General features: G+C 40.3%; 1 protein-coding gene across 1 annotated transcript; it reads right to left on the bottom strand.

Moving 5' to 3' along the window:
* Nucleotides 1-805: 805 nt before the first annotated feature.
* THAP12 (THAP domain containing 12) lies at nt 806-24,289 on the bottom strand. Its single transcript, XM_036746014.1, has 5 exons — nt 24,114-24,289; nt 8,340-8,460; nt 5,133-5,240; nt 4,334-4,370; nt 806-3,669 (listed from the first exon to the last, which is right to left on the bottom strand). Exons 1-5 carry the CDS (start codon nt 24,200-24,202, stop codon nt 1,721-1,723), a joined length of 2,304 nt encoding a protein of 767 aa, XP_036601909.1. The 5' UTR covers nt 24,203-24,289; the 3' UTR covers nt 806-1,720.
* Between the last annotated feature and the right edge of the window lie 2,122 nt (nt 24,290-26,411).

Here is a 26,411-nt window from a genome sequence, read left to right as displayed (position 1 = left end):
CACTAAATTGTGTATACCATTTGATCCAAGAATGCTGCTACCAGGCCTACGTCCCTACATTTAAAAAGATCAAAGGAAAAAGAAATGGGCTCGTGCACAAAAATATTTACATAGTTCTTTTTGTAGTGGCAAAAAGCTGGATACTAAAGAGGTGTCCATCAACAGGGGAAAGGCTGAACAAATTATGGTATATTGTGCCATGGGAAGTGACAGAAAGCATAATTTCAGAGAAAACTGGGAAGATTTATATGAAATTATGTGGAATGAAGTGAGCAAAACCAGGAGAATGAGTTATAAAACAATGCCAATGTAAAGATAAACAAGTTTGGAAGAATTGAGAACTTTGATCAATGCAATGTCTGATCATCTATGATTCCAAAGGATAGATGGCAAACTCTGCTGCCCACTTCCTGATAAAAAGGTGATGCACTAAAGATTCATAATCAGAAATATTTTCAGACATGGAAAACGTGGGAATTTGTTCTGCCCACCTAATTATATTTGTTACAAGGGTTTTATTTTTCTTATTTTATTTTCAATTGGGGTGCTACTGGAGTTCAATTGGGGTAGGGAGAGAAAATACGTACTTGTTAACTGAAAAATTAAATATTTTAAAAACTTGGAGGCTGCTTGAACACTGAGAAGTTAAATGATTTGCCCACATTCACACAGCCAGGATGTGTAAGAGGTGAGATCTGAACCCAGGTGATCCTGATTCAAAAGCAAACTTTCTATCCACTATGCCATACTGCCTCTCACAGTGTCTTATTACAGTGAAAATAATGAAAATTACTTGAGCATTAAAGAAAATTCACATTTTATTTAGAATGAAATAAACTATACAAAAATTGTTTTTCCTCACCAAAAATAACAGTAATATTTTCCTCATTACTCACTCCTAGATAAACCACAAAATCCTAATTTGCAAGTTCTCCAGGCTAGGTTTACAAGTCAAGATGAGGCATGGAAAAAGGCAGAATAAACACAAACGAGATCTGGTTTTTTATGTTTGTGAGATTAACTTCCAGTTCACAGAACAGAATATTTGATGTATACCTGTGAAAAGTTCATGAAACAGTAACTGTAGAGCCCCAACAGAGGAATGTAAACCACAACAATCACTCGTTTATGAGGAACAACAATGGCTCTATCACTTAAATTTTAAGTGAACTCATTCATTTACATTCACTTGATGAAGTCAGAGTCAACATGAAAATGTGCATGAGGTCATGGTTTGGGATAAACTCTTCTCCAATATATCTTTTTACTGTCAAAGGTACAACATTAAAAAAAAAAAACATATAGGAGTCAGTGGTCAGTAGTGAGCTTCATTTTAACTAAAACTTTTTCCCACTTCTCCCAATACTTATTTTTTTTTTACAATAACTAAGAAACCCAAAACCTGATAGTTGGATCCCTGGTAATCACAAATTATATGTCCAGAATGAAGTTAACTAAAATATCTCCAGAGCAGTAGCTACCAGCAGAAATCACAAAGAAATGAAATGCAGTACTTCTACATTTTGGAAGGTCAATTTTCAAAGAATTTCAGTTCATAGAATAACAGTTTAACATACAGATTAACAGTGGCTAAGGTATCCAAATGGAGACCTAAAGGCAAACTTATCTTCAATGATTAAGTGCCTATCAATATCTCAGGACTTCTCTCCCAACTCCCAATATGTAAATTCAGGGAGAAAACCTATTTTGGTCAATTTCCTTATGTATTTTCAGTTATTTCTGAATTACTTGTGGGAAGAACTTCTTCTTGGAGGTCCAATTTACTTGTGTAGAGTTTAATGTAAGTGTCAACCATTAAATCTAAGTCATGTTTTATATCAAAGTTTATGTTAAGCAAAGCCAAGTTACTTGATCGATGAGCTGTCAAAGTATCCCTCAGGTATGCCTTAAGACGTTTTCGACCATTTTCATATCTCTCATTCTCAACCTTCATCACTGGGAGTATGCAGAGGACTTTAAGTAATGCATAAACATTAGGAAAAAATTTGATGTCTGGTAGATGCAGGGCCTCATAAATTGTTGCTGGAAGCTCGATATCTTTTCCTCTGTGTTTCCATTTGATTCTCCAACAATGGAGTTCTGCAGAAAGAGTGTCTGGGTTAGGAAGGTCACTTTTGTACATATCAGCATGGTGTTCCTCCGATGTATTAAATTTCAGCTGTCCCATGACAGAGGGCACTAAAGACAAACATTTCAGTGCTTTGAGGTGCTGTTCAGAGAAGATGTCCTTCAGCTCCTGAATGATGTGCTCCACAGTTGGGACACTAAGTACCTCTTTGTAGTAGCTTTCAGACGTCACTTCAGGTTCTAGGTTAGCTTGTTGAGACCTGCGAAATTTTCCAGGGAGTTTAATTTCTATATCTAGCTTAGTTGCCAAATTTGTGGCTTCCTCAAACCAAAATTCATGATAAACTTCAATATTTTCCATCACTTCATTTAAAGAATGTAACACTGCTGTCAAACTGCTGGCTGCAAAGAAGACATCAGAGGTCTGACCCTGGAGATTCTTCCCAAAGGCTCTTGTAAAAGAAAGTATGTTTTTTAGAACCACAACAGTAACAATGAAATCAAAATCTACTAATGCACTACCCAGTACAAATGCTTGGCCAGCAATAAAGTTATCCCACCTAACAGTTGTGTCGCTGTTTATATTATCTAAACATAAAACAAGTGCTTGTAAAAGGTCCACTAAAATCTCAAAGGCATCATGCCTGCCAGTCCACTGAGAACGGCAAATCTCCTTTAGCTCATTCCCCTTCTCTTCACTATTCTGAAAGAGAACAGAGATAACACTATCAAGTTCCACCAGTAACTGTGGTGACCGATGAAAAAAAGAACAAACTTCTTCAATTATTCCCAAAGCAACAGACACTCCCACAACAGGAATAGATTTTGCCAACCATGTGTTTAAGGCACAGGAGGAGCAAAGCGTGTAGACGGCTTGGGGGTATTTCTCCAAAAGTCTCATGGCCACTACTTTCATCTTTGAACTAAACCCACTGGAGACAATATAGGCCTGGCCCCTACAGTACTCCATATTCAGGCCCCATTTTTCAGTAATAGTGGTGTGAAACTTAACGGCCAAAATTTCAGCATCAGCTTCATAAGGAAGAAAACCTATAAATTCTTCTCTCAAGTTATGAGAGTCATCCACAAACCTGACTAATACTGGTAAGTGCTCCTCTCCAGCTATGTCCACTACATCATCTGTAACAATGGAAAAGAAGTGAGAGTCCCGGACTTCCCTGAGCGTCTCTTCTCGGATGCAGCTCTCACAGATCTCCAGCATTTGTTTTTGCTGGGTTTTAGAGCAGAACAACATGTTGACTGCTGTTGTCTCAAAGCGTTTCCTCAAAACCTCATCACCAGCATTAATTCTACACTCGAGCAGAGCTTGGAAGTTGTCTGGCATAAATATGCCTTCTGGAATTTCATCAGTTTCATGGCCATCTAAGGGTATATTTTGTTTTCCCATGAGGATCAAAATTTCAAACAAAGATTTTAGGTAATCTTTGTTTTCCTTCTCTTCTAGTGTTAAGGGTAAGACTTCTTCATCCTGTTCTTCTCCTCCTTCTGCAGCTGCATTTTGGGCACTATTACTGTTATTTGTTTCTTGATTGGTTTGTTCTTGTTCAGAAGTTTCATCAACTAGAACACAAAACATTAAGATTAATGTTATAAAAAGACACAAAACTTAAAATCAAGCACTTTCTACACTATCCTTGTTGACTAAACTTAGAAGACAGCTGAGAAAAATAAATCACTACAGGCATTCAGCCCAAGCATGGAATCACATAATGTTGAGATGAGAAGGACAGTGCCTTTGAGTCCATCCAATAGAACTCCCTCACTTTACAGATAAGAGAACTGAGGTAGAGTTTACACACTTTGCCTGAGCTCACACAGCCCATGTTAGGACTTAGCACAATGCCTCACACACAGAAAGTTCTTAAAAAGTGTTTTTAATAAATGTTTGCTGAGCTTGAAATAAGCAACAGCACTAGGACTAAACCCAAAGTTTACTGACAGTTTCCTTGCCCAGGGCCCTTTCCACTATGTAGCAGGCAACTTTTTAGTCATCAACATTTTGATAAGAATTTACACAGGTGGCTCAGGGTGGGAGGTATATCATCTATGCTCCTCAGAGAAAAAATTAGTATAGCTGAACTTTATCATATAAAGTAATCATAAAACCACAGGACAGAATATGCTACGTATTTCCCATTCTAAAGTTGAGCCCTGGACCAAAGAAACAATGTCAGTGTCAGACTTTGCTATATTCTGTTATTAACATATAATATTAACCACTTACTTTTTCGCTCCTTCAGTGACTTGATTTCATCTTCACTCTAAAGACAAGAGAAAATCTCTTTTAGTAAACAATTCCAAGTATATTATATCCCAGCGTATTTATTATTTTTTGCTTAACTATTCTCTCAAGATCATAAATACATATATGAAATAAATACTCAAACATTATAATATCTCAAATAAAACAAATCTAGATTAATTTGATAAAAATGAGTTAGCAAAATCTCACTGCAGGAATCCTAGAAAGGAGGGACAGCACCAGAACATCACTTTGTACTCCATCTGGCACAACACAAGCCAACAAGTCCACTGAAGTACAGAGCTACTAAGGGTACAGTGTAAAATAAATTATAGCACCCAGAGCACATACACTAATAGGGTAGACAAAATAAACATGTAATTCATGGAAGTATAAATATATGTTTACAACAATTTAGGAAAGCCTATGGGCTCACCATTTAATAATCATTTCACATACCCTCTTTAAAATTTCCTTATCACTAGGTAAAGGAAACATGTGGCATATCTTCCTCCTTAATGCCAAGCAGCTGCAAGAATGGGTTAGTATTGTCCTTGGTCAATAATACCAAAAAAAGGCTAAGTAAATCACTAAATTAAATTAAGGAAAAGACAACTGCCCCAGGGTAAAAACCTTAAAAAAAAAAAAAAGCAAAAACACCTCATGTATAGGTTACTACAATCCAAATTTTCAATTCTTTTCTTGTTACCCTTCCTTTGAAACTACAAGTACCCTCAAATGATACAATCTTGTAATAAAGAAGAGAGGAATTTAAACATACCAATTCCTTTATTCGTTTTCTATGCCTACTATGTGGATTGTTCAGATGACTTGTAAGATCAAATATTGTTGGTACAGCATTATCTCGGAGAACTGTTCTATAAGGGCTCTGAAAAGAAAAAAAAATCTGTTAATATTTCAGATCCAGGTCATGAGGATAAGATGCAATTAAACCAAATGCAATCTGTTAACTGATTCCTCAGCATTCTTCCAACTATTTAAAGGGGTTTACGGAACTCCTACCCCCAATCTTCAGTAAACTGTATTTGCTATCTCAGAAATCTAAGAGTTAAACTTGAGATGGTATCTGAATGTGCCAGAGGCAGAACCTGAACCCAGTTCCTCCTGATTCCACTGAATCCAGGTCATCTTCCTGATTCTGAGGCTAGCTCTCTAGGCACAATACAGAAGCCTCTCGATGAAGGACTTTTTTCTAAAAATCAATACGAAATCTTTGGGACTTTGAATATACATACTGACAACTCCTCTAACATTTTGACTATATCATTTCTCAACCTCTTCAACTTCTATGAACTCTTTCTCTATCTTGCTTAAGCAACATATCATGTATCAAACCTCACTATCTCAAGACACTGAATTGCTTCCATGTCACTTCCAAGGCCTACACTTTAAAATTCCACTCAAACAAAAATCTATCTTTCTACTCTCACACACATAAAATCTATAAAGCTCCAGTCTCTCAACCCTAATCTGCTCTCTCGGGCAAACTTCTCTCTCTGCCCTACTACTTGCCACCTTCATGATTTATTAACAATTATTTCCATTTTGGTTTGAATTTGGGGGGGGGGGTTATGGGTGGGGAGGTAGGATTGGGGAAGGAGACTGAATGAGGAACTTCCTGTAGGGAAATTATTTCCACTGCTATAAATTAGCAGCTACTCTGCAATTTATAGTCTCAGAGAGTTGCCTGGGGGCAATGGGAAATTATCAGACTTGACCAGGGTCACGAGACCAGTAGAGTGTCAGAGGCAAGATTCAAAATTAGGTCTCCCTCATTCTGCATCAGGCGCTCTATCTACTATACTTCCTACAACCCATCTGACATTGCTTCAAAGTTCCAACTGGCTATAACATAAACCTGCATTTCCCACTGGCATCTCAAACTGAACCTGTCCAAATCCGAGCTTAGTATCTTCCTCCTAACATTTCTGCTCAGTCCTGACTTCAGTATTTAACCTTCACCCAATCTTCCAAGTTCTGTGCTGTTTGATTCTTCTTCCCTAACCTTAGAACCCACCAGCTCTCAAGTCCTGTGAATTCTGACTTTTCCACCTATCGCTTATCCACTTGTCTCTCTATTCCCACTGCCACCACCCTTTTTATGACCTGACTAATCTACTTCAACAGCCTCCCTCAGAATATATATTCCCACTTCAATTCTTTCCTCCTCCAATTCTCATGCGCAGATCAGATCATGTTCTTCTTCTGCCCAGAATAAGTCAAGTTAAAACTCCCTCCTTAAAAGCCTAGCAATCAAAGCAGTCCAAAATTTAACATCAGTCTAACATTTCCAGTATTGATAAAATAGACTACTCTCCGTCCCCGGAACATACTGTGTTTTTAAAGACATTGTTCATTGGGATGCCTGGGATGAATGAAATAAGCTCCCTAACTTCTCACTGCCAGAATTCCTACATATATATCTGAAAACCAAATCAAACTTCTACCTTTTCCCATAAGTTTTACCTAATCCCCCATAGGTGACAATCTTCCCCCTTGATCTCCCCACAGGACTTTGTACCTTGAATGTACCTCCAATACTTTGGTCCAATACATAGCAGGCACTTAACAAATGCTTACTGACCTGACTTAATGTATTTATCACGCATTGTAAGAGAAAAAGTGTGAGTGTGTGCGCACGTGCGCACCCTATCCCCCCCATTAGAAGGCAAGCTCCATGAAGACACAGGCCAAATCACACATTTACACAACGCTTTCAAGTGTACAAAATGTTTTGCCTAACTCTCTCTGATATGTGTACTATTACCCTTGAGTTACAGATGAAAAAACTCAGGGAGGTAAGGCAATTTGCCCAAGGTCCCACAGGTAGGAACTGGCAAAGACAGGCCTCGATCGGGTCTCCAAGATCCTTGTCAAGATTCCTCACAGCCTACTATGTACCTGCTTAAATTAACATTATTAAATAAAACCACCTGAAAAACAGAATCAAGACTCCACACACTTCTGACCTATGGAGGGTTTTATCAAAATAGAAAAATATACTTTTTTTCTAGGAAAAGCAAAGTTGAGTCTGCCCTAAACATTCATCTCTTTCATTACTTCACCTTGCTTTCCAGTCATATCACTAGTAATTAGGAACTTCAGAGGGGTTGGCAGGGAAAAGGAAAGCAGATGAACTGAAACAGGTCAATTTGCTACTTCTTAATAACTAAAAGAGATATAAAATTTAAAACTACTGCTAAAGTACTTTTAGATTACTTACTTTAAGTTACTGATGCTATTCCCTAGGTTTCTATTACAGTACTCAGATAATTCAACATGGATCTGGGATCTCATCCACATGTATTCTTCAAATGATGCAAATTAAAATCAATCTATACTTTTTCATTCTGTATGATTCTTGCCATTTCCTCCTAAATCACCTCTCTAGGGGATCCGCCTCCTTGATTTTGCACGGATGCACATGGCACATGTACACTGTCTATCCATTACTTCTTGCTTTCAACAAATGACCATTAAATATGAGAAGAAAAAATGAGAGTAGATTACAACGAAGAAGTACATACAAACACATTCAGTTTCAAAATTTAGTTTATAATGGATGAATCAAAGCTAATGAACTTCCTTCTTTGACTAGTAAACCCAAGAAACAGTTTCAGAAAAGCAAGATCTTTAAGGATAATATATAACTATGACAAAAATTTCATACTTGGGTACTCCTACTTATACCCTCCCCCTACATACATCCATAGTCCTTTGTAATTTAAGAAGAGGGTTATATTTCAAAAAAAGAAATGTATGTGATAACTTTATTATATGTTTAAAAGGAATAACAAGTTGTACATAATAGATTTGCAGTTTCATGAGCAATCACCTTTTTTATTATACTATGGTATGGAAATGCTTGTTTTAGTCCATAAATTAAAACTAAAATAAACATGAAGAAAGAAAAGGATTACATTTCAAACAGAGTAAAAAATGAGAAAAATCAAGATTTGCAACTTACACTTTTACAGATCATAGATGTCTCGAAGTGTTTGGCACAAAGCCTATAATGCTTATTGAGTTGATCAGGTGTTTTGTCTTCCAAGTCAGCTCTTCTACAATTCTCCACCCACTTTTGGCATCTAAAAATAAATTCAACAAATATTAACAAAGAGCTTATTGCACAGAAGGCCCTAAACTGGCACGAGGGACACAAGACAAAATAAGCAAGTCTGTCCCCTCAGGAAGCATACATTCTATCCAAATTATGTGAAGAGCTGAGGCCAGAATCCAGGACAAGTGCTCTTCAAATAGGTTGAAAAATCTTCAAACAAATGAGCATTAAGCTCGGAAAACATGGGCCTATCACTGATGAAATGTTTTGTGTGTTAAAGAATACTGAATAGTAACTGTATTCACACAAAAGGCGAAGCATAGCAGGGGCCTGAGTTGGCCAGTGGTAAGATAAGCTTGACTGAATAATTTTGTATTTAAATTCTATAACAGACTATTAGCTTACCTGCTGCTTTACATAGAAGTTATTTGATTAGATCTTAGAAGGTTATGGGTGGCTCTACAAACATAAGGGAAAGTCAAATATTCAAATGTCCAAGGAAGAGAGTGTTCTCCATGAAAATAACATAACACCTTTCCCAGAACAGAATGATTAATGAGCTAGATCCTCCTAGAACAGATTTTCATCATACCATTTGTCCACCAGCTAATCACACATATTATAAGCAATAAATGAAAGACATGACTGGTTTTATAAGCACTAAACATATTATAAGCAGTAAGTGAAAGACATGACTGGTTTTCTGAGCACTAATCCAATACAGGTTTCTATTTTTCCTTTTTGTTTTTTTCCTTCTTTTATAGAACATGAGAGTCAAAGCAGCGATCAGGTTTTATTTTGGACAAATAGGTCTTCTCCTTGCTCCTCTGTACCTTACACTTACTTTTAAAGGGGAAGGAAATATAAAATCTTAACAGAATTTTAATTTATGATCTATGCTACACTGATACATTTCTAGAAAGTTTTGAAAAAAAAAACTTTGTACCAAGCAAAATACCTCAACTTTTAAAATCATAGGTACTCAATCTTTGCTTAGTATTTGGCAGTTATAAATGTGAAACAAAAAAAGGCAAAGGAACAGCTTGCCCTTATTACTAATATATTGAGGCAAATTACAAAAAAGTAAGCTCATACATAAGACTCCCTGCTCCCTCAGGATACAGGCTGGAAAAAATACAACTCTAATGCCATGCAAGTCAGAGACCACACAGCAAGCCATTTTATGCCTGAGAACTGGCACAATAGTGGTGTCTAGTATGTAACTCAATTCAAAAAACGTTAATGAAGGCACTCCTGTGTTCAGGCACCAGTGAGATGAGAATTTTTCTTTTCCTTAGACCTTCTCTTTCGCTGATGTAGGGAGTTCCTATCCCAATGTAGACCAGCACCTTCTCTACAATTTAGAGTCCTAGAAAGGCACCTGGGACACTGAGAGGACAAGTAACTTGTCACACCAACAGTGTCTGGTTAGGGGACCAGAATCCAGGTTTTCCTAAATGAGGTCAGTTCTCTAACTCCATCTCCATGATGCCTTCTCAGAATGTGAGCTTAAACACACAATAAGCACCAAAAAAAAAAAAAAAGTTTCTGCCTTCAAGGGTTTACATTCTACTAGTGGAATGCAATCTGTACACGGAAAATAAATACGAGTAAAACAGTAAGAGAGTAAAAACAAACAATATCTAGGAGGTGACACCTGAGCTGTGTTCTGAAAGCAGTGAGGGATGCTACCAGGTGGAGGTGAGAAAGAATGAGTTCTTGACCTGAGAAACCACCAGAACAAAGTCAGAAAGCTGGAAGGTGGGAACAAGCAAGGAAGCCAGTGTGATGAAAATGACTGTTTGAAGGGAATAATATGAAATAAGATGGGAAGGTAGCTGAGATCCACAAGTGGCAGATTTTAAATGCTAAGTCAACTATTTTCTATTTTATCCTATGGGTAAAGGGAAGCCACTGCAGACTGGTGCATGAAGGAGTAGCATGGTCATCTGGGCTTTAGGAATATCAATTTGACACTTATGTGGAAATAGGATGGATAAGAAAGGGGAGAGACTGGAATTAGAGACCAATTATGAGGCTATTGGAATCATTCCACCACTAAGTGCATGCCTAAACTAGGCAGAGGCCATACTGTGTGAGTACAAAAAGGAGACAGATGTCATGGATGACATCTATCAGACAAAACTGACAGTATTTGACAAGTTAATGGATAAGGGGGTTGAGGGAGAAGAAAGAATCAAGGATGACTTCAAGATTATAAACTTGAGTGACTCAAGGATGACTTCAAGATTATAAACTTGAGTGACTGCAAGGATGGTGATGCCCTCAACAAAAACAGGCAAGTTCAGAGGAGGGATGGGAGGGGGGGGAGGGGGAGAGAAATATCAGTTTTGTTGTATGTACACCTGGGAATTAGTCTCTCTTTACACTCTCATCATCACGATGCCAGCCAGCTCTCCCAAGCTTTTATTTGCTTTATGAATGTGACTCCCAGATCAATATCTTCTTCTAGTGTCTCCCCTGAGTTCCAGTCCTACATCACCAAATGTCTATTACACATTTTAAACTGGATGACCCCTGGGCATTTCAAACTTATCATAAGCAAAACAAAACTCATTTACTCCAAAATCCACCCCTCTTCAAAGCTTTTTTATTTTTGTTAGAGGGTACTACCACCCTTCCTGTGACTGGTTTGCAACTTTAGAGAGTCATCTTTGACTCCAAATTCTCCTCACACCTTCACATACAATCATCTGTTAGATTTTATTGTTCCTAATTCTATAACATTTCTTACATTCTCTCAACTTCTCTCCATTCACATGGCTAACACCCTAGTTCCAGCCCTTACCATCTCTCACCTGGGCCTCCTAAATGGGCTTCTTAACTAGTCTGCTATTTGGTCTCCCTGCCTCTGGTATCTCCCCTCTGAAAAAATAAAATGATTGATGAGGAGGGAAAAATAGGATTTGTCAAAAAGAAACCAATGTAGATGGACAGCAAACTCTTATCTTAAACACTTTTGTTAAAAAATACCGAAAATAAAAATAAATCCAGATAAAAGAAAAGGAATACATAAGCATGGGCAAAGTACTATAAAAACAGTGACAAAAGTGCAAAAGCTCAGCATGAGCCAAGGCTGACAAGGGAAACCAACTGCAACACAAAATGTTTTTGTTCTTAAATGATAGTTTAAAAAAAAAAAGGAAGATTAAAAAATAGATTCTTTGCTTAGGATGGATATGATCATGAGAAATTATGACAGAGAGAAAGCAGAGCTTCTCAATTTTTATTTTCCTTCTGTCTTCTATGTCAAAAAGAATGGCTCTTTGTGCTGGAAGGGACAACAAAAATGGCTGATGGGGAGTTAATACAAAAGATAAAGAAATAGTAAGAAAGGACCTAGAGGCCCTTGATTAATTTCATTCCCCAGGCTCAAACAAACAACATCCTTTGGACGCTCAAATAAATGTCAGCCATCATTACTGGGCCATCACCAGCAATATTTGAAAGATAGTGGACTATAGGTACCACAAGGTAAGAGAAGGGCAAATGTCATCCCAACATTTAAGAAAAAGAAGAGAATATAGTGTGCAAACTACAGGTTAAAGAAGTTTAACTTGGATTCCTGGGAAATTCTTTGACTAGATCATTAAAGGTTAAGGAACACCTCAAAAGAAAAAATGGTTTCATTAAAAAACAAATCATACCAGAATAAACTCATGTCCTTTTCTGACAGGATCACTAAACTGAAAGATGAGGAGGAATACTATAGAATACAGTTTACCCAGACTTTAGTAAAGCTTATGATCAACTATCGCATACTATTTTTGTAGAAGACGGAACAATGCGTACTAGACACAATTAGACCGGTTCATAACTAGATGGATGACCAGACTCAAAGAGTAGTTATTAGGGGTTCAATGTCTTTGTGGCAAGAAGTCTCCAGAGGAGTACCCAAGGGATCCTGTACTTGGCCCTGTGCTGAGCAATGAATGCAAAGAAGGCAAACAAAGCATAAGATAACTGGAAAGGTAGAAAGGGCTCAGGTTGTAAAGAGTTTTAAATGCCAGAGGGATGGCAACAAACTAGATAAGAGGCTCCAAAAAGATCCTGACATATTACAGCATTGGGCTGAATTTAATTTAGTTAATTTAATGAAATGTAAGAGGGATCAGTGTAACATCTTATACTTGGGGTAAAAAAAAAAAAAAGAACTTTACTAATCCAAGAAGAGGGAAGCCTGGTTAGACAGAGTTTGAGAAAGATCTGGGGGTTTAGGTAGACTTCCAAGTTCAATGGGTCAGCAGTGTGATCTGTCCGCTAAGAAAGCTAACATGATCGTGGGTTTACTATTTAGTTAGAGAAGCACAGCTTTCAGGAATAAGGAGGTGATGGTCCCACTAGACTCTGCTCTCAGCAGACCTCAACTAGAGTACTGCCTTTGGTTCTGGGCACCACCCATATGAAGAAGAGAACTGATAACATGGAAAATGTTCAGAAGAGAATAACCAAGGTGAAGGCCTTGAGTACACAGATATCATTTGATGACCAGCTGAAGAAAACAGAGATGATTAGTCTGAAGAAGAGAGTTAAGAATAATCACACAGTTGAACAATATTCATGGAAGGGAGATTAGGCTTATTGTATTTGTCTCTGGAGGGGCAGTTAGGTGTGGATAGAGCCTGAAGTAAGGAAGACTCATCTTCTTGAGTTCAAATCTTGACTCAGACACTTACTAGCTGTATGATCCTGGGTTTTCTTTGCCAAGAAAATCCCAAATGGGATTACAAAGAAGAGTCAAACACGACTGAACAACAGGAAAAATCTGTTTTAGGAGTGAACCAGAAGCAATGCACAAAAGTTGCAAAAAGGTAAATTTAGACTTAATGTCTAGAAAAAAGTTCCTCACAATCAGTGAGAAATTCAAAACTGAGGTAAGGGATATACCCACCTTGGAGGCCTCTAAGCAGAGGCTGGATAATCACTTAGATATAGTAGGGATTCTTTTCTGATATAGGTTGGATTAGATGGCCACAGAGTCCTTCCAACTCTCAAAATTTCATAATTTTTTACATCTCTTCATCCTTTCTAAGTATTACTCCCTTTCATACACTAGCCAAAGTGACCCTCTCACTGATCCTCACACACAACATTCCATCTCCTGTCTCCCTGCTTTTGCCCAGGCTGCCTGCAGGCCTGCAATGTACTCCCTCACATCCATTTCTTATGATCTCTCATTTCCTTAGTTGTTTGGCTCAAGTACCACCTTCTACAAAGAGGACTTTTCTGATCTTCCCAGCTGCTAAGTGTTTCCCCCTCAAATTCCCTATATTTACTATATACATATATATATATATATATTTCAATATGTACATTTGTCTCTCCTGTGAAATTTAGGCTCCATAAGAGCAAAGGCTGTTTCATTTCTGCCTCTGCATCCCCAGGACAGAATAAAGATCCCAGTAGAGAAGTCAAGTCAGCAGTTAGGATACAGAATTGAATTACAGGACAAAAATTATTACTGGATATTAAAATTTTGGAATTTGCATAAAGGTAATTAAACCCACTGAAGCTAATGAAATCACTAAACGAAAGGGTATAGAATGAAAAGGGGAATGATAAAGAAAATGATGATGAAAATGTCTTTTTTTCTTACTGTTAATGGGAATTCTTAGTGAATATTGCAAACTAGTGAGAAGTTTCTGAGTTGGTAAAGTAAGGAGTACTTGGAGCTTTCAAACGTGCCTAAATAATGAAATTGAAAGCACGGACCCTCCTCCCTCCCTCTAGAAGTTGGTAAGAAGGGATGGGAAAAGCCAGAGGAACTGGGAGTTGTTAGCCAAGAAGGTATGTGAGTCTTTCTCCCAAGGTAAGAGGATGATCAGTTAGTTACATGAAAGGTCCAGACCTAGATCCTAGCTCAGTGGCTTCTGGGCTGGCTTGACAAGTATCTTAGGATAAAACCATTTCCATTTTCCATAACTTCACAATTCTATACTCCATATATATTACTGCTACCTCCTTTCTCTTAATTATTACTAGTGAAAACGTTTGAAAAACTAAAGCTCTGCCTCTTGATCATAAGGGAAAAATAAGGCTGAAGTAAATCGGGCTAGGCAATGACTGGAGAGATACAGAAGGCCAACTGTAGTTAGGTGCTAGCAAGTAAAGGCAGAGTGCAGGAAAAAAAGGGAAGACTGGGCAGGATTAGAGAAGCAGAGAAGTTAAATAATTTGCTTTAGGTCTTTAGATTCTCAATCCCTAGCTGGGAACGAGAAAGCGGAAGAAAGATTTACATAACATCTTGAATCTGAATAGCTTTTAAAAAGCTGTGAGGTGTCTAAGGACAATCAAAGGGAAAGTGGACCCACAATTAACTCCAGGGTAACAACTAGTGCTTTAACTTTACCACAGAAATTTCCAAGTAAATTCTAAGTTCATTCATATGTAAATAAGATGTAAGGTCACAGGAAGGAAACATAGAGTCACACCAGAAGATTAAGTCTGGCCTCATTAAGCAACATAAACCCTTTCTAATCATTCCAGCCAAGCTAAGAGCCAATAGCCACAGTGCCCAGACAACCCACTTTCTGGACTTGTAAAATGAGGGGGAAGGGGTGTCAATCTTTCTGGCCTTTTATCCCATCCCTGCGTGCACCAAGGATTCTGTTTCTTGAACATGCCTATGAGCCTTAGAGATGAAATGAAACTTAGAAGCCATTGAGCCCAGCCTCAAACACTTTAAAATAGAGGAAACTGAAGCATGTAGAGGATAAGACAGTCAACAGACACTTGTTAAATGCTTGACACATGCTAGGCATTATAGTGCCTAGTATACTAAGTATACTATAGTATACTAAGAAGGGAGGGCGCAAAGAAAAGCTACCCTCAAGGAGCATACATTTAAATAGGGCAGACAATATGTAAACAACGAAGTAGATTCACATTCTGTACTAAGTAGAAGAAGGTAATCGGAAGGCAGAAGGCATCAGCAGCTGGAGGCACCAGGAAAGACCTCCTGCAGAAGGTAAGACGTGATGTGTCATGAAGGAAGCCAAGCAAACCAAGAGGGGGAGGTGAGGGAGCAGAGCATTCTAGACAGAGAGAGCAGCCAGGAAAAAAGCACAGGTGAGAGGAGATGAAGCATCCCAAGCAGGTGACTGTCACTGTTTTGCAGACTGATTTGGAGGGGATGGAGGTGTAAGAAGGCTGCAAAGGTAGGAAGGAGCCAGGTTATGAGAGCTTTAAATTTATATTGATCCTGGAGGTGATGGGGGGGGGCGGGGCGGGATGTAGAGTTTGTGACATGGGCACAACTGTACTTTAAAAAAAAATCACCTTGACAGCTAAGTGGAGAATGGATTGGAGCTGGGAGAGTGTTAGGGTAGAGACACAATGGCAGTGCGCTTGACTGTAATAGAGAAGTTCAGAAGGAAGGAGAATTGGGGCTGGGGGGAGAATAATGAGTTTTGTTTTAGACACATTGAGTTTGAGATATTCAAGAGACAAATGGCAAAGGGTGATTATAGTACAAAAGAAAGACTAGGGCTGAATAACATATCTGGGAATCATCAGCACAGAGATAACTGAAATCTCGGGAGCAGATGAGATCACCAACTGAGATAGTATATAGAGAAAGGAACAGGGGGTCCAGGACAGAGCCTTGGGGGCCACCCAGAGTTAGAGGGAACGACGTGAATAAACAGCAAAGGAGACTAAGAAGGCATCAGACAGATATGAGAACCTAGAGAGCAGTGTCATGAAAACCTAGGGACCCTGGGCAAGTCACTTAACCCTGTTCGCCTTAGTTTCCTCATCTGTAAAATGAGCTGAAGAAGAAAATGACAACCCACTCCAGGATCTCTGCCAAGAAAACCCCAAACAGGGTCACAAAGAGTCGGATGCAACTAAAATGACTAAACAACCACAATGTCCTGACTCCAGGGACAGCGCACTATCCGCTATTTCACACTACCTACATCCCAGCCTCTGCTTTAAACTGTTCCTATGCCCCGAATGTCTTCTCTTCACCTGGTAAATTTCTATCCTATCATCTTTCATTCATCTCAGTTCAAATGCTACTCTCACAAAGGAAGCTTTTCCTGATCCCCATAAACAACCTTTTTCCTCTTAGACCAGACACAGCACTTGGTGGTATTTTTTTTACCCCATCTGTCTCTATTATTATATAGTAATCTGTTTTGCTGTTGTTCTGTCATTCAAGTCATGTCTGACTCTGTGACCCTGTTTAGAATTTTCCTGGCAAATGTACTGGAGTGGTTTGCCTTTTCCTTCTCCAGCTCATTTACAGATAAGGAAACTGAAACAAATTGGGTTTAGTCACTTACCCAAGTTCATTCAGCTAGTAAGTACCTGAGGACAGATTTTAACTCAGGTCTTCCTGACCCCAGGCCTAGCACTCTATCTACTGTGCCACCTAGTTGTTCAGTAATCTGTTTAGTAATCAAGAAATCTTTTTATCAGATAACCTGTGAACACAAATGTCAAATTACACCAGGAATTTAGCTATTTACAGTATCTAAACCCTAACAGAATTATAGCTGTGAACAACAGAATGTTATCAATATCCCATACCACCTTTTCATTAAACGAAGGTTTTTTCACAGGGCATTTTATAGAGCAGATTCTAGAATCAGAGGGATGTTTGAGGACCTAAAGACCTAAAACCTGGGGGCTTACTACTTCACAAAGTGGCTCATTCCACTTCTACATAGCTGTAACTGTTAGAAAACTCTCCTACTTAGTCAAAATCTTATTTAAAGAGAATAAATAAATGGCAGCTCATTCATTCATTCATTAAGCTAATATTTAGCACTTGGGAGTCAACAGCCTCCTTCAAATCACCATCTAGGAGGGAATAAAAAGAGTTATAAAAAGAGTTATAAACACAACAATAAAATAAGGGAATATCCAAATGGGACAGAAGAGGTGAATAAAATAGCATACAGTCCAAGGAAGGGAAAAATCCAATAAAGAATATAAAAGTTCGTCCAGGGGGAAAAACCCAACCATATACAACTTATCTATCTATACCTGTCAACATACAGAAGCTTCCCTACATTCCACTTAATAAAAAAAAGTGGTAGTGAGTAATAGCTCTGAAAAAGGCAACTGTCCACTCAGCAAATATTTGTAGAAACAGCTTCCAGGCATTAATCAATCAGAGGTTTAGCAAAGAAAGGAAGATCCAGTAGAGGGAAAACAGGATGTCATGCTCACTGAAAACCACATCAGAAATAATACAGTCTTCAGAAAGAAGAAAAGATTTGCTTCAGGTTGTTCTAAGAGCAGAACTAAAATCAAGTTTCAGGGAACAAGGAGATCCTTTCTAATGATCAGAGCTGCCCCAGAATCAAACTACTACATCATGAGCTCCCTCACTCTCTTGGGAGTAGTCAAGCAAAAGCTGGGTAACCATATGTCCACAATGCCCTAAAAAACCCTTGGATCCCCAGTGCTCAGCATGATGCCTCACACATAGTAAGTGCTTAATAAATACCGGTTGACTAAGACACCCTCTAAGAGGTTTCAGAATTCTAATGCTGTTCCTCTAAATGGAGCGAGAGGCAAAGTTGATCTATATTATCTCATTTGATCTTCATAATAATCCTGAGATAGATGCTATTATCCTCATTGCTGCAGATGAGTAAACTAAGCCTGAAAAAGGTTAAGTGATCTGCCCAAAAAGTATATGTCTGATGTAGTATTTAAATTCTGGTCTTCCTGACTATCCACCATTATCCTACCTAACTCCCTCCAATTCAATTCATTAGGTTATGTGAAGATAGAAGAATATTTATTTTTTTATCTAGAAAAAGAAAAATTAAGCTTTACTAAATTAATAGACAGGCTGACACACTGGCACCCTCCCTCAGTCACATGTCACAGGAAGAAGGCTGAGGGAAGAGGAGTGAGAGTTCCACAATGGTGAGGGACTGAGAGCAGCATTTTCCACCATTCACTTCCAGCACAATGTGATGTACTGCAGTTACATGTAGCTAGTTAAGTGATTTATGGATTACATAATCTAGTTTAAACTAAGCTGACCCTCACAAAATGGACAAGTGGCTTAAACAGATTCCTGCAAAGAAACTAGATTAAAGATAATTCTACTAACAGGATCACAAGTGAACAAGAAAATGGCAAAGCTGACATCCTTCCTACATCTGGTACAAGCTCTTTAGATACGTTACAATGTTAAACTAAACAGATCTGACAAGAAGTAAGCTAAAACATTTAAACTTATCAAAATTATTTGAAATATGGATTTATATCTACTACTGTTAAGAATGGACCTTGCCCTAAATGTGTACATTCTTATGAGAATTTGGCTAGCAACAGCATGAAAACCTAATAATTAGACAGGCATTCAAAATGCTTTTGTTGACAAAAATAAAGTCGACGTGTAATTTTCTAAACTATTTAAAAATCTAAAAGAGTTTTAATCTGTTTTGAATCTGTTTGCTTAAAAAAAAAAAGCAACATCTTCCAATTAGTTTCCAAGAACAACCGATTTAACATCAGGGAAGATGGAAATTTACTAAACAAATTTCCATTAAAAACAATATGATTGGTGCATAGGACTGAAAAATTAGTATCAAGATTTTAGTAAGCACAGCCAACAATGTACTTCTTCCACTTCAAACTATGTATCTTTTGGTAAAAGTTTCAGTTAAGATACCCAATAAAATCAAGTCGAAATAAACTGAACTTAGAACCAGACCTTCAAATCACATTGAGCCAATATTTTAAATATAAAACTTATTCAATCATATTGCTCTTACTAAAAATACCACATTTTCATGAAAGTGAATTGTTTCAATAATAAAAATGTTTTAAATGCCATTTGTTTCATCTTTAACTCAACCTTTTTAATTTCAATTTTTAGGTATGTTTTTTAATGTACACATTTAATACAGTACATTTAAATAAATTATAAATATAAACATAGGTAAAGACAGAGAAGTATGGAAAGATCTACATGAACTTGATGCAAAGTGAAGTCAGCAGATCCAAGGAAACAATATACACAAAGACTAAAACAATGAAAATGGAAAAAACAACCACATACACATATCAAAAGTGATTGCAATAAATCTATAAAGAACAAGCATGGCTCCAAAGAAGAAACATGAGAAGGCACTTCCACCCTACCTCTCTGCAGAGGTAGAAGGTCTATAAATGTTGCACGCTGCACATATTCGTGGATTTTTTCAATGTACTGATCAGTCATGTTGATTTTTTTTCCTTCCTTTTCTTTTGTTGTCTTAAAAAAGTACTACTTGTTATATGGGATGTTTCTTCTGGAGGGGGAGGGATCCTGGGGCAACATTTCATGATGTAAAAAAGAAAAGACGTTAATAAAATTTACCTTAAAAATATACACATATTAGGAAGTGTGTATTTCCTATGTGTGAAATAAATGTGAAATAGTTAGGAGGCCACTAGCAATTAGGTGGTAAAGTGGATAGAGCAAGAGGCCTGGAGTCAGAAAGACCTGAGTTCAAATTCAGCTTTAGACACCTACTAGCTATGTGACCCTGGGCAAGTCGCTTAACCCTGTTTGCCTCAGTTTCCTGATCCGTAAAATGAGCTGGAGAAGGAAATGGCAAACCACTCCAGCGTCTCAGCCAAGAAAACCCCAAACTGAGTCACAAAGAGCCAGACAGGACTGAACAACAACGATGACAATGGCCCTGCAATCGCTGACAGAAGACCAGACAGTTTATCACAGGTCATAGACGGAGCTGGAAAGGGCCTCGGAGTGGGTGGCCTCAACTCCCACCTATTTCTTTCTTTTTTTAAAACAGATGAAGAACTAAGGCCCAGGGAGATTAAGTTCCCCAAGTTCACACAGGGAGGAACTGGCAAGGGCAGAATTTGAACCCAGGTTCTCAAACAAAGAACCAGTACACAGGCCAGTGCATCACATCCTCTGTCAGGGAGAGGAGGAGGTCAAGGGGAAGCAAACAGTAAAAGAGAATGGTACGGATGTGTATTTTGCCCCACTTTGGGAGCACAGAGGGAGGTGGAAAGAGACAAGCAAGGAGATAGATAATTCAGTTTGATTAAATTCAACAAAACAATTGTATTATGTACAAACTGTGCAAAGAACATAGAGAGAGAAGAGAAGAGGGCCCCGGACACAGCCTCAGAGAAGACCCAAGATTAGTAGGAATGACCCGAATGAAGAGCCAGCAAAGGAGACTGAGGAGTAGTTAGGTAAGAGGACAACACAATCTAGAGAGAAGAGAGTAAAAGGGGAAAGAGAGCAATCGACCACATCAAAGGCTGCAGAGAGGTTAAAAAAGGAAAAGGATTAAGAAAAGGCCTTTAGATTTGTCAATTAAAAGATCATTAGTAACTTTGAAAAGAGCAGTTTTCATGTTGAATGACGAGACTGGAAGTCAATCAGGAAGACAGTGAGAAAATAGGAAGCCGAAGCACTGATTAGAGCCAGCATTTCTGAATTTAGCCACAAGTAAGATGTGGAATGACAACAGATAAGGGACAAGAGGGATCAGAGACAGACAATCACATCACGGGAGGGTTCTTTGAGGAGGGGGAGACCTGAGCATCTTTATTTGCAGTAGGGAAGCAAATAGAAGAGAGGGAGAAATTGAAGATCAGGGAGAGAGTATGGATTAAGAAGGGGGACAATCTAGGCGAGAAGGGATGGAATGGGATCTCATGCATGTTAGGGGGGTTCCCCTTGGTAATGAGAAGGGGTCACCTCCTCGCTCGAGGCCGGTGAAGGAGATAATGGCAGAAGGCATCTTAATGATGTGAGATGAGGAGAGAGAAGAGAGCACTCTTAAGGAATGGTCTCCATTTTTTTCAGTGGAACAACGAGGCAACATTCTCAGTTCGGAGTGTGGAAATGGGGCCCTGAGAGGTTTGAGGAGAGATAAAAAGGTTTGGAAAAGCCATCGTGGCAATAAGCTCTGGGAATACGAAGAAAGGCAAAGAACAGCCCCTGATCTTGGGGAGCTCACAGTCTAATGGGGGAGACAACTTGCAAACAACTTGCCTTCATCACTTCCTCCCTGACGTACGACAATGGCTTTCTAATCATTCTTACTGCTTCAAGTCTCTCCCCAGTCCAACCCATCCTCATTCACTGCCAAAGTCATTTTCCTACTCAAACTCCAGTGGCTCCCTAATACTTCTGGGATCCTTCAAAACCTAACACCTTGCTATCTTTCCAGTCTTCTTACACTTTACTCCCTGCCACACACTCTCCAATCCAGTGACACTGGTCTTCTTGCTGAGACACTCTGTCTCTCATCTCCAAGTATTTCTCTGGCTGGCCTCCATGCCTGGAATGTTCTCCCTCTTCATCTTTGCTTCCTGCTTCCTTGAAGTGCCAACTAAAATCCCAACTTCTACAGGAAGCCTTTCCCAACCCCTCTTAATTCTAGTGCCTTCCCCCTCTTAATTAACCCCCATTTTACCCTGTATATAGCTTATATAGAGATGTTCGTTTGGCCCAAGAGATTGTGGGCTCCTTGAGGGCAGATACATTTGCCTCTTTTTGTAACCTTAGCACTTAACACAGTAGGAGCTTCTTAAAGATAAAGTCTTATGTTAAATGCTCTCCCTTCTGATTTCCACCTCTTAATTTCCCTTGTTTCCTTCAAGACTCAGTTCAAAACCCACCCTCTGCAGAAGGTCTTTCCTGGTCCCACCAGCTACCACAGTCTTCCATTTTATTCGGTACACACCTATTTATATTTTGTCCCACCCATTAGAATGTACACTCCTTAAAGACAGAGAGTGTTTGTTAAATTAATAAATGCTTCTTGACTGACTGAAGCCAGACTCCCGAGGATCATGAAGACCAGGACAAATCTAGTATCTTTTATCCCACAGGCAATGAAAAACTGGGAAGTAAGAAAATGGGGCACATAACCTTCACAATATGGGGAAGGAGAAAGGGGACTAAATTATGAGGCAGAAAACTTGGGTTTTAAACCCCTCTCTTGGACTAATGACAAATGGCCTGCCTGTTCCATGCCTCGGTTTCCTTCTCTGTGAAATGATGGGTTGAACTAAATGATCTCTATTCCCTTTCAAGTTCTTGAAGTCTGTTTTTTGTTTTAATTATTTAATTTAGTAAATATATTAAGTGTCTATCATTGGCAGAGTCCAGATACTGGGGAACATACAAAGTAAGACTTGGTATAACATCTCAAAGAACATAGTCTGATAGGGTAAAAAAAAAAAATCACACACAGAAATAACTGTGTTATAATACTATCAACGTATTAGAGGTCCATTGCAAAGTGCTTTGTGAACTGGAAGGAGAAGAGAGAGAGATCAGAAAAGGATTTTGCAGGAGTTGGCCAATCTGTTCATTGTATAAACATCTATTAAGTGCCTACTATGGGTAAAGCACTGTGCTAGGCAATGGAGGACACAAAAAATTTTTAAATGACATTCTCTACTTTCAAGAAGCTTACATTTGAGGGAAGGAGTTAACATAATAATAATTATATATATAATAAATATACACTTATATGTACTGCATGTTATATATGTATCTTACCACATAAGAGTGTGATGAAGGCAAAAGAGACATCCAAAGGGTGGGGTAGATATGTTGGGTGAGTCTTATTTCGTTTAATCCTCACAATAACCCTAATAGACACCTGTTATTATTCCCATTTTACACGAGAGGAAACTGAGGCAATCAGAGGTGAAGCGTCTTGCCCAGATTCCTCCAGCTGGTTAGTGCCTGTGGCAGAACTGGAACTCAGATTTTTCACCTAGCAGCCTGGGAAATTATCCTGTCCAGCCCTCTCATTTAAAAGTGCAGGAAAATGAAGCTTGAGTAGCCCCTGTACCCGGGGAGTAAGAGGTCGATTCAAACCTAGGCCCTCTAATGGACGGGGCCCTCTCTACTTTGTCAGCCTCAAAGTGGTCTATCAATCTGATTAGGCCTCCTGGCAGTCCCTCAGCCCCGTACTTTCACCCCCGTATATTATCATAGCATTGTCGGCCGGGCTCGGCACCCCCGTTAGCGGGTTCAGGCTGTGCATTCGGCGGACGCTCATCAAGCACGGTGTCAACGGGGTGCTTCTGTGTCCCCGGGGTGCTTCTGTGTCCCCTAGAATTAAAGCCCCTTGAGGGCAGGGCCGAAGCTCCCGCCTCTATCTCCTTCGTGCCCAGCGGCCTGCATGTGGTCTCTCCCTCTGGGCTGTCAGCTCCCGGAGACCGGGGATTGTTTCTTTTTTATGTTTTTTTTTTTTCCAAGCCCCCAGCGCTTAACAAGCACAGAGCCTACCACACAGTAGGCGCCTAATAAACGCGCGTTGCCTGGTCTACGAATGAGCATTTAATGAAGTCTCTCTCGGGTCTGTACCCTATGTAAGCACAAACTACAGGCAGCCTCAGGCGCTTGGGCCCTCCCTAAATGTTTGACAAGCCGGGCCGGGGACGCGCAGTCCCTTCCCCAGAGCGCACGTGCCCGTCCCGGGACGCCTCCAAGGAATGCCGCCCTTCCCGTGGCTCTCCTCCCCGGGTCGTTCCGACAGTCTGGGGTCGGCGCCTGCGCACTCCCCGCTCCCTGCTCGGTCCCGGGGCCGAGGACTGCATGCGCCCCAAGGGTGCCCGGCCTCGCGCCTGGAAGGAGCGTCCGCCCGCTGGCCCCGGAGCCCTGAGCGAGGGGTGCAAAGCGGCCGCTCCGGGGGCACTCACCGGGCCGGGTCCCGCGGGAACCTGAAGAAGGCCAGGTCCGACTGCGTGCTCTTCCGCGTGCAGTTCGGGGCCGCACAGAAGTTCGGCATCGTCGCCCGTCCAGCCGGCCCGGCCTCCCCCCCCTGGCCCCCGCCGGCGGCCTCCCGGCCCCCGGGGAGGCCGGCCCGGCTGGGCTCGGGGGGAAGGAGGAGGAGGGGAAGGAAGAGGAGGAAGGGAGGGAGGGCGAGAGGAGGTGGAGGAGGAGGAGGAGGGGCGCCGCGGGCCGAGGCCGGGCTGGGGACGCAGCTCCACAGTGCTGTGAGCGGCCGGGAGGATTTACCGCCGCCGCCGACGGCTCTAGCCCGCCCGTCCGCCCGGGACGCTGCCGCCTCCTTCCCACAATGCACCCTGCCTCCCTCCCCTTCGCTGCTGCCGGGGGCTCTCTTCCCTTCAGCTTCCTCTCCTCCCCGCCTTTTCTCCGGGACTTCAGTCCTGGGAGCACGCGCAGTGAGGGCCGGGCTAGGCAGACAGGGAGAGGGGAGGGGGAAGGGCGGTGTCTGGGGGCGAGAAGCTCTCGCGAAGCGCAGGCGCGGGGAGCTGAGAAGCCGGAGGGACGCGGGGGCGGGGCGGGGAGTGAAAGTGAAGAGAGAGAGCGCGCGCCGCGTTCTCACCTACTTAGGGCAGAGTGCACCTTCTCTCCTTTAAGGAGTGCTTGCTCTGGTGCAGCTCCAGAGTGCACGACGTTGGGGTCTTTGGAGACCCCACTTCATCCGCTAGGAGAACTTTTCCACGGCATCGGAGCAGAACAAATGAATAAACGCTGGGAATAAAGCAATACAGGAGACCCATTAGTTTTTTGTTTGTTTTTTAAAGAAAGCTGGACAGAGACTAAAAGCGAGATCCGTCCACTTAACGAGCCCTATGACCTTGGGCACGTCACTCGTGCCAGACCGAATCTTAGTTAAAGGTCTCGAAGACGCCTTCCACCTTTAGTTCAGTTGGATCGGGAAGTCATGCCCACATCTCTGATGTTGACAATCTGACCGTCAAGGACACTTGACCGTCGTCTTAATCACTCGAGGAAAAAAATATCAAGTCTGCTCAGCAGTGCTCTGCAGTAGATTCGTGGGACACAAAATGACGAGACCGGTTTTCTTGCCGGGCTTGAGAAATCAAAGATTTCGCAAAAGGCTTCAGCTTCCTAAAAGCCATCCTTCCAAATCTGGCCAGTCACTCTTGTGCCAGCAGCTGTCGTGAACAGATGTGGGGTTCTTGTTTCAGCAGTTCCCCTTAGAAAAGGGCAAATACTATTTAGAACAAAGTAATAGTTTCACATTTTGTGCGAAGTTAACTATTCGAGATGAGGCGGGTTAAAAGCTTGTGGAAATGAAGAAGCGATTTTTTTTAAGAGCAGGAGTTTTTAATGGACACAAAGAGGCTTAGTGGAAGTAGAGAAGATGATTCTGTGATCACCTACCGGGACCATTTAAAAAGTCATTCAAATTGATACTAAACTGTGAGCATGATGACTGAAGAGTTACATTTAGATAAAGAAACTTTTTTAAAATTAAAACAAGCGATTACCTAGATTGTACCTTGCATTTTGAAAAGTGAACAGAAACTAGAAAGATACTGTTAACATTCAAAGAAATCTGTAGAAAATGCATTTTTGAAGGAAAAAACAGCTTTTGGGAAATGGTGTTTCATCTGTAACTGTCAGGGATGCGCCTGCTCAACTTTCCCTTTTCCATTACTCTACCAGCCAAGTGTTATAGTCATTATCACCAGTAATCCTCTGGGCCAGGCACAATCCTTTCAAGAACAGCCTTTGCCTTCGTGAGATAAATAAAAAGGTTTCAGAAGCTTAGATAGCAAGTTTCCTCAGTAACAAAATCTTCTGTTACTCTGTTGGAACTATATTTTTTGTGCCCTGCTCATGCTCCTTCAGTTCCTTTGGAGGCTGACTTTTTGCCTGTTTTTTTTGTTTGTTTATTTGTTTTGGTTGTGGTTTTTTGGTTTGGTTTGGTTTTTTTGTTTTTTGGTTTGGTTTTTTTTTTTTTTTTGCATATGATTCATGCCTCGTCCTGGTCCTGAAGCTCACTACTGTTTTGATTTCAAACATACCATCCACCTTTGTTGTCTGGTTTTTATGTACTTCAGATGTTTACTGCTTACCTGGTCTCTGATGTTGGTGGCCCAAAGTATTCCAGGTTCCAGAGGTATAAAACTCATTTCTCAAAACCAAGCTTGCTTTGGCATTGTCTTAAAAGTGCCATCTTCACTCTTCCCTTTCTAAAAATTTTAGGGGCATCTAGGTTG

Source organism: Trichosurus vulpecula, chromosome 2 (genome assembly GCF_011100635.1).
Source record: "Trichosurus vulpecula isolate mTriVul1 chromosome 2, mTriVul1.pri, whole genome shotgun sequence".
Taxonomy (NCBI): Eukaryota; Metazoa; Chordata; class Mammalia; order Diprotodontia; family Phalangeridae; genus Trichosurus; species Trichosurus vulpecula.
Note: the sequence above shows the minus strand (reverse complement) of the source record. Positions and strands in the feature narration are given on the sequence as shown.

What these genes read in the sequence shown, in the direction of transcription:
- THAP12 (XM_036746014.1), bottom strand. Translation starts at nt 24,202, where the DNA reads ATGCCGAACTTCTGTGCGGCCCCGAACTGCACGCGGAAGAGCACGCAG. An exon ending in TTCCCGCGGGACCCGGCCCG is followed by an intron (nt 8,461 to 24,113) that starts GTGAGTGCCCCC and finishes ATTTATTTTTAG; the next exon opens with ATGCCAAAAGTGGGTGGAGA. An exon ending in GTCACTGAAGGAGCGAAAAA is followed by an intron (nt 3,670 to 4,333) that starts GTAAGTGGTTAA and finishes TTTGTGTTCTAG; the next exon opens with TTGATGAAACTTCTGAACAA.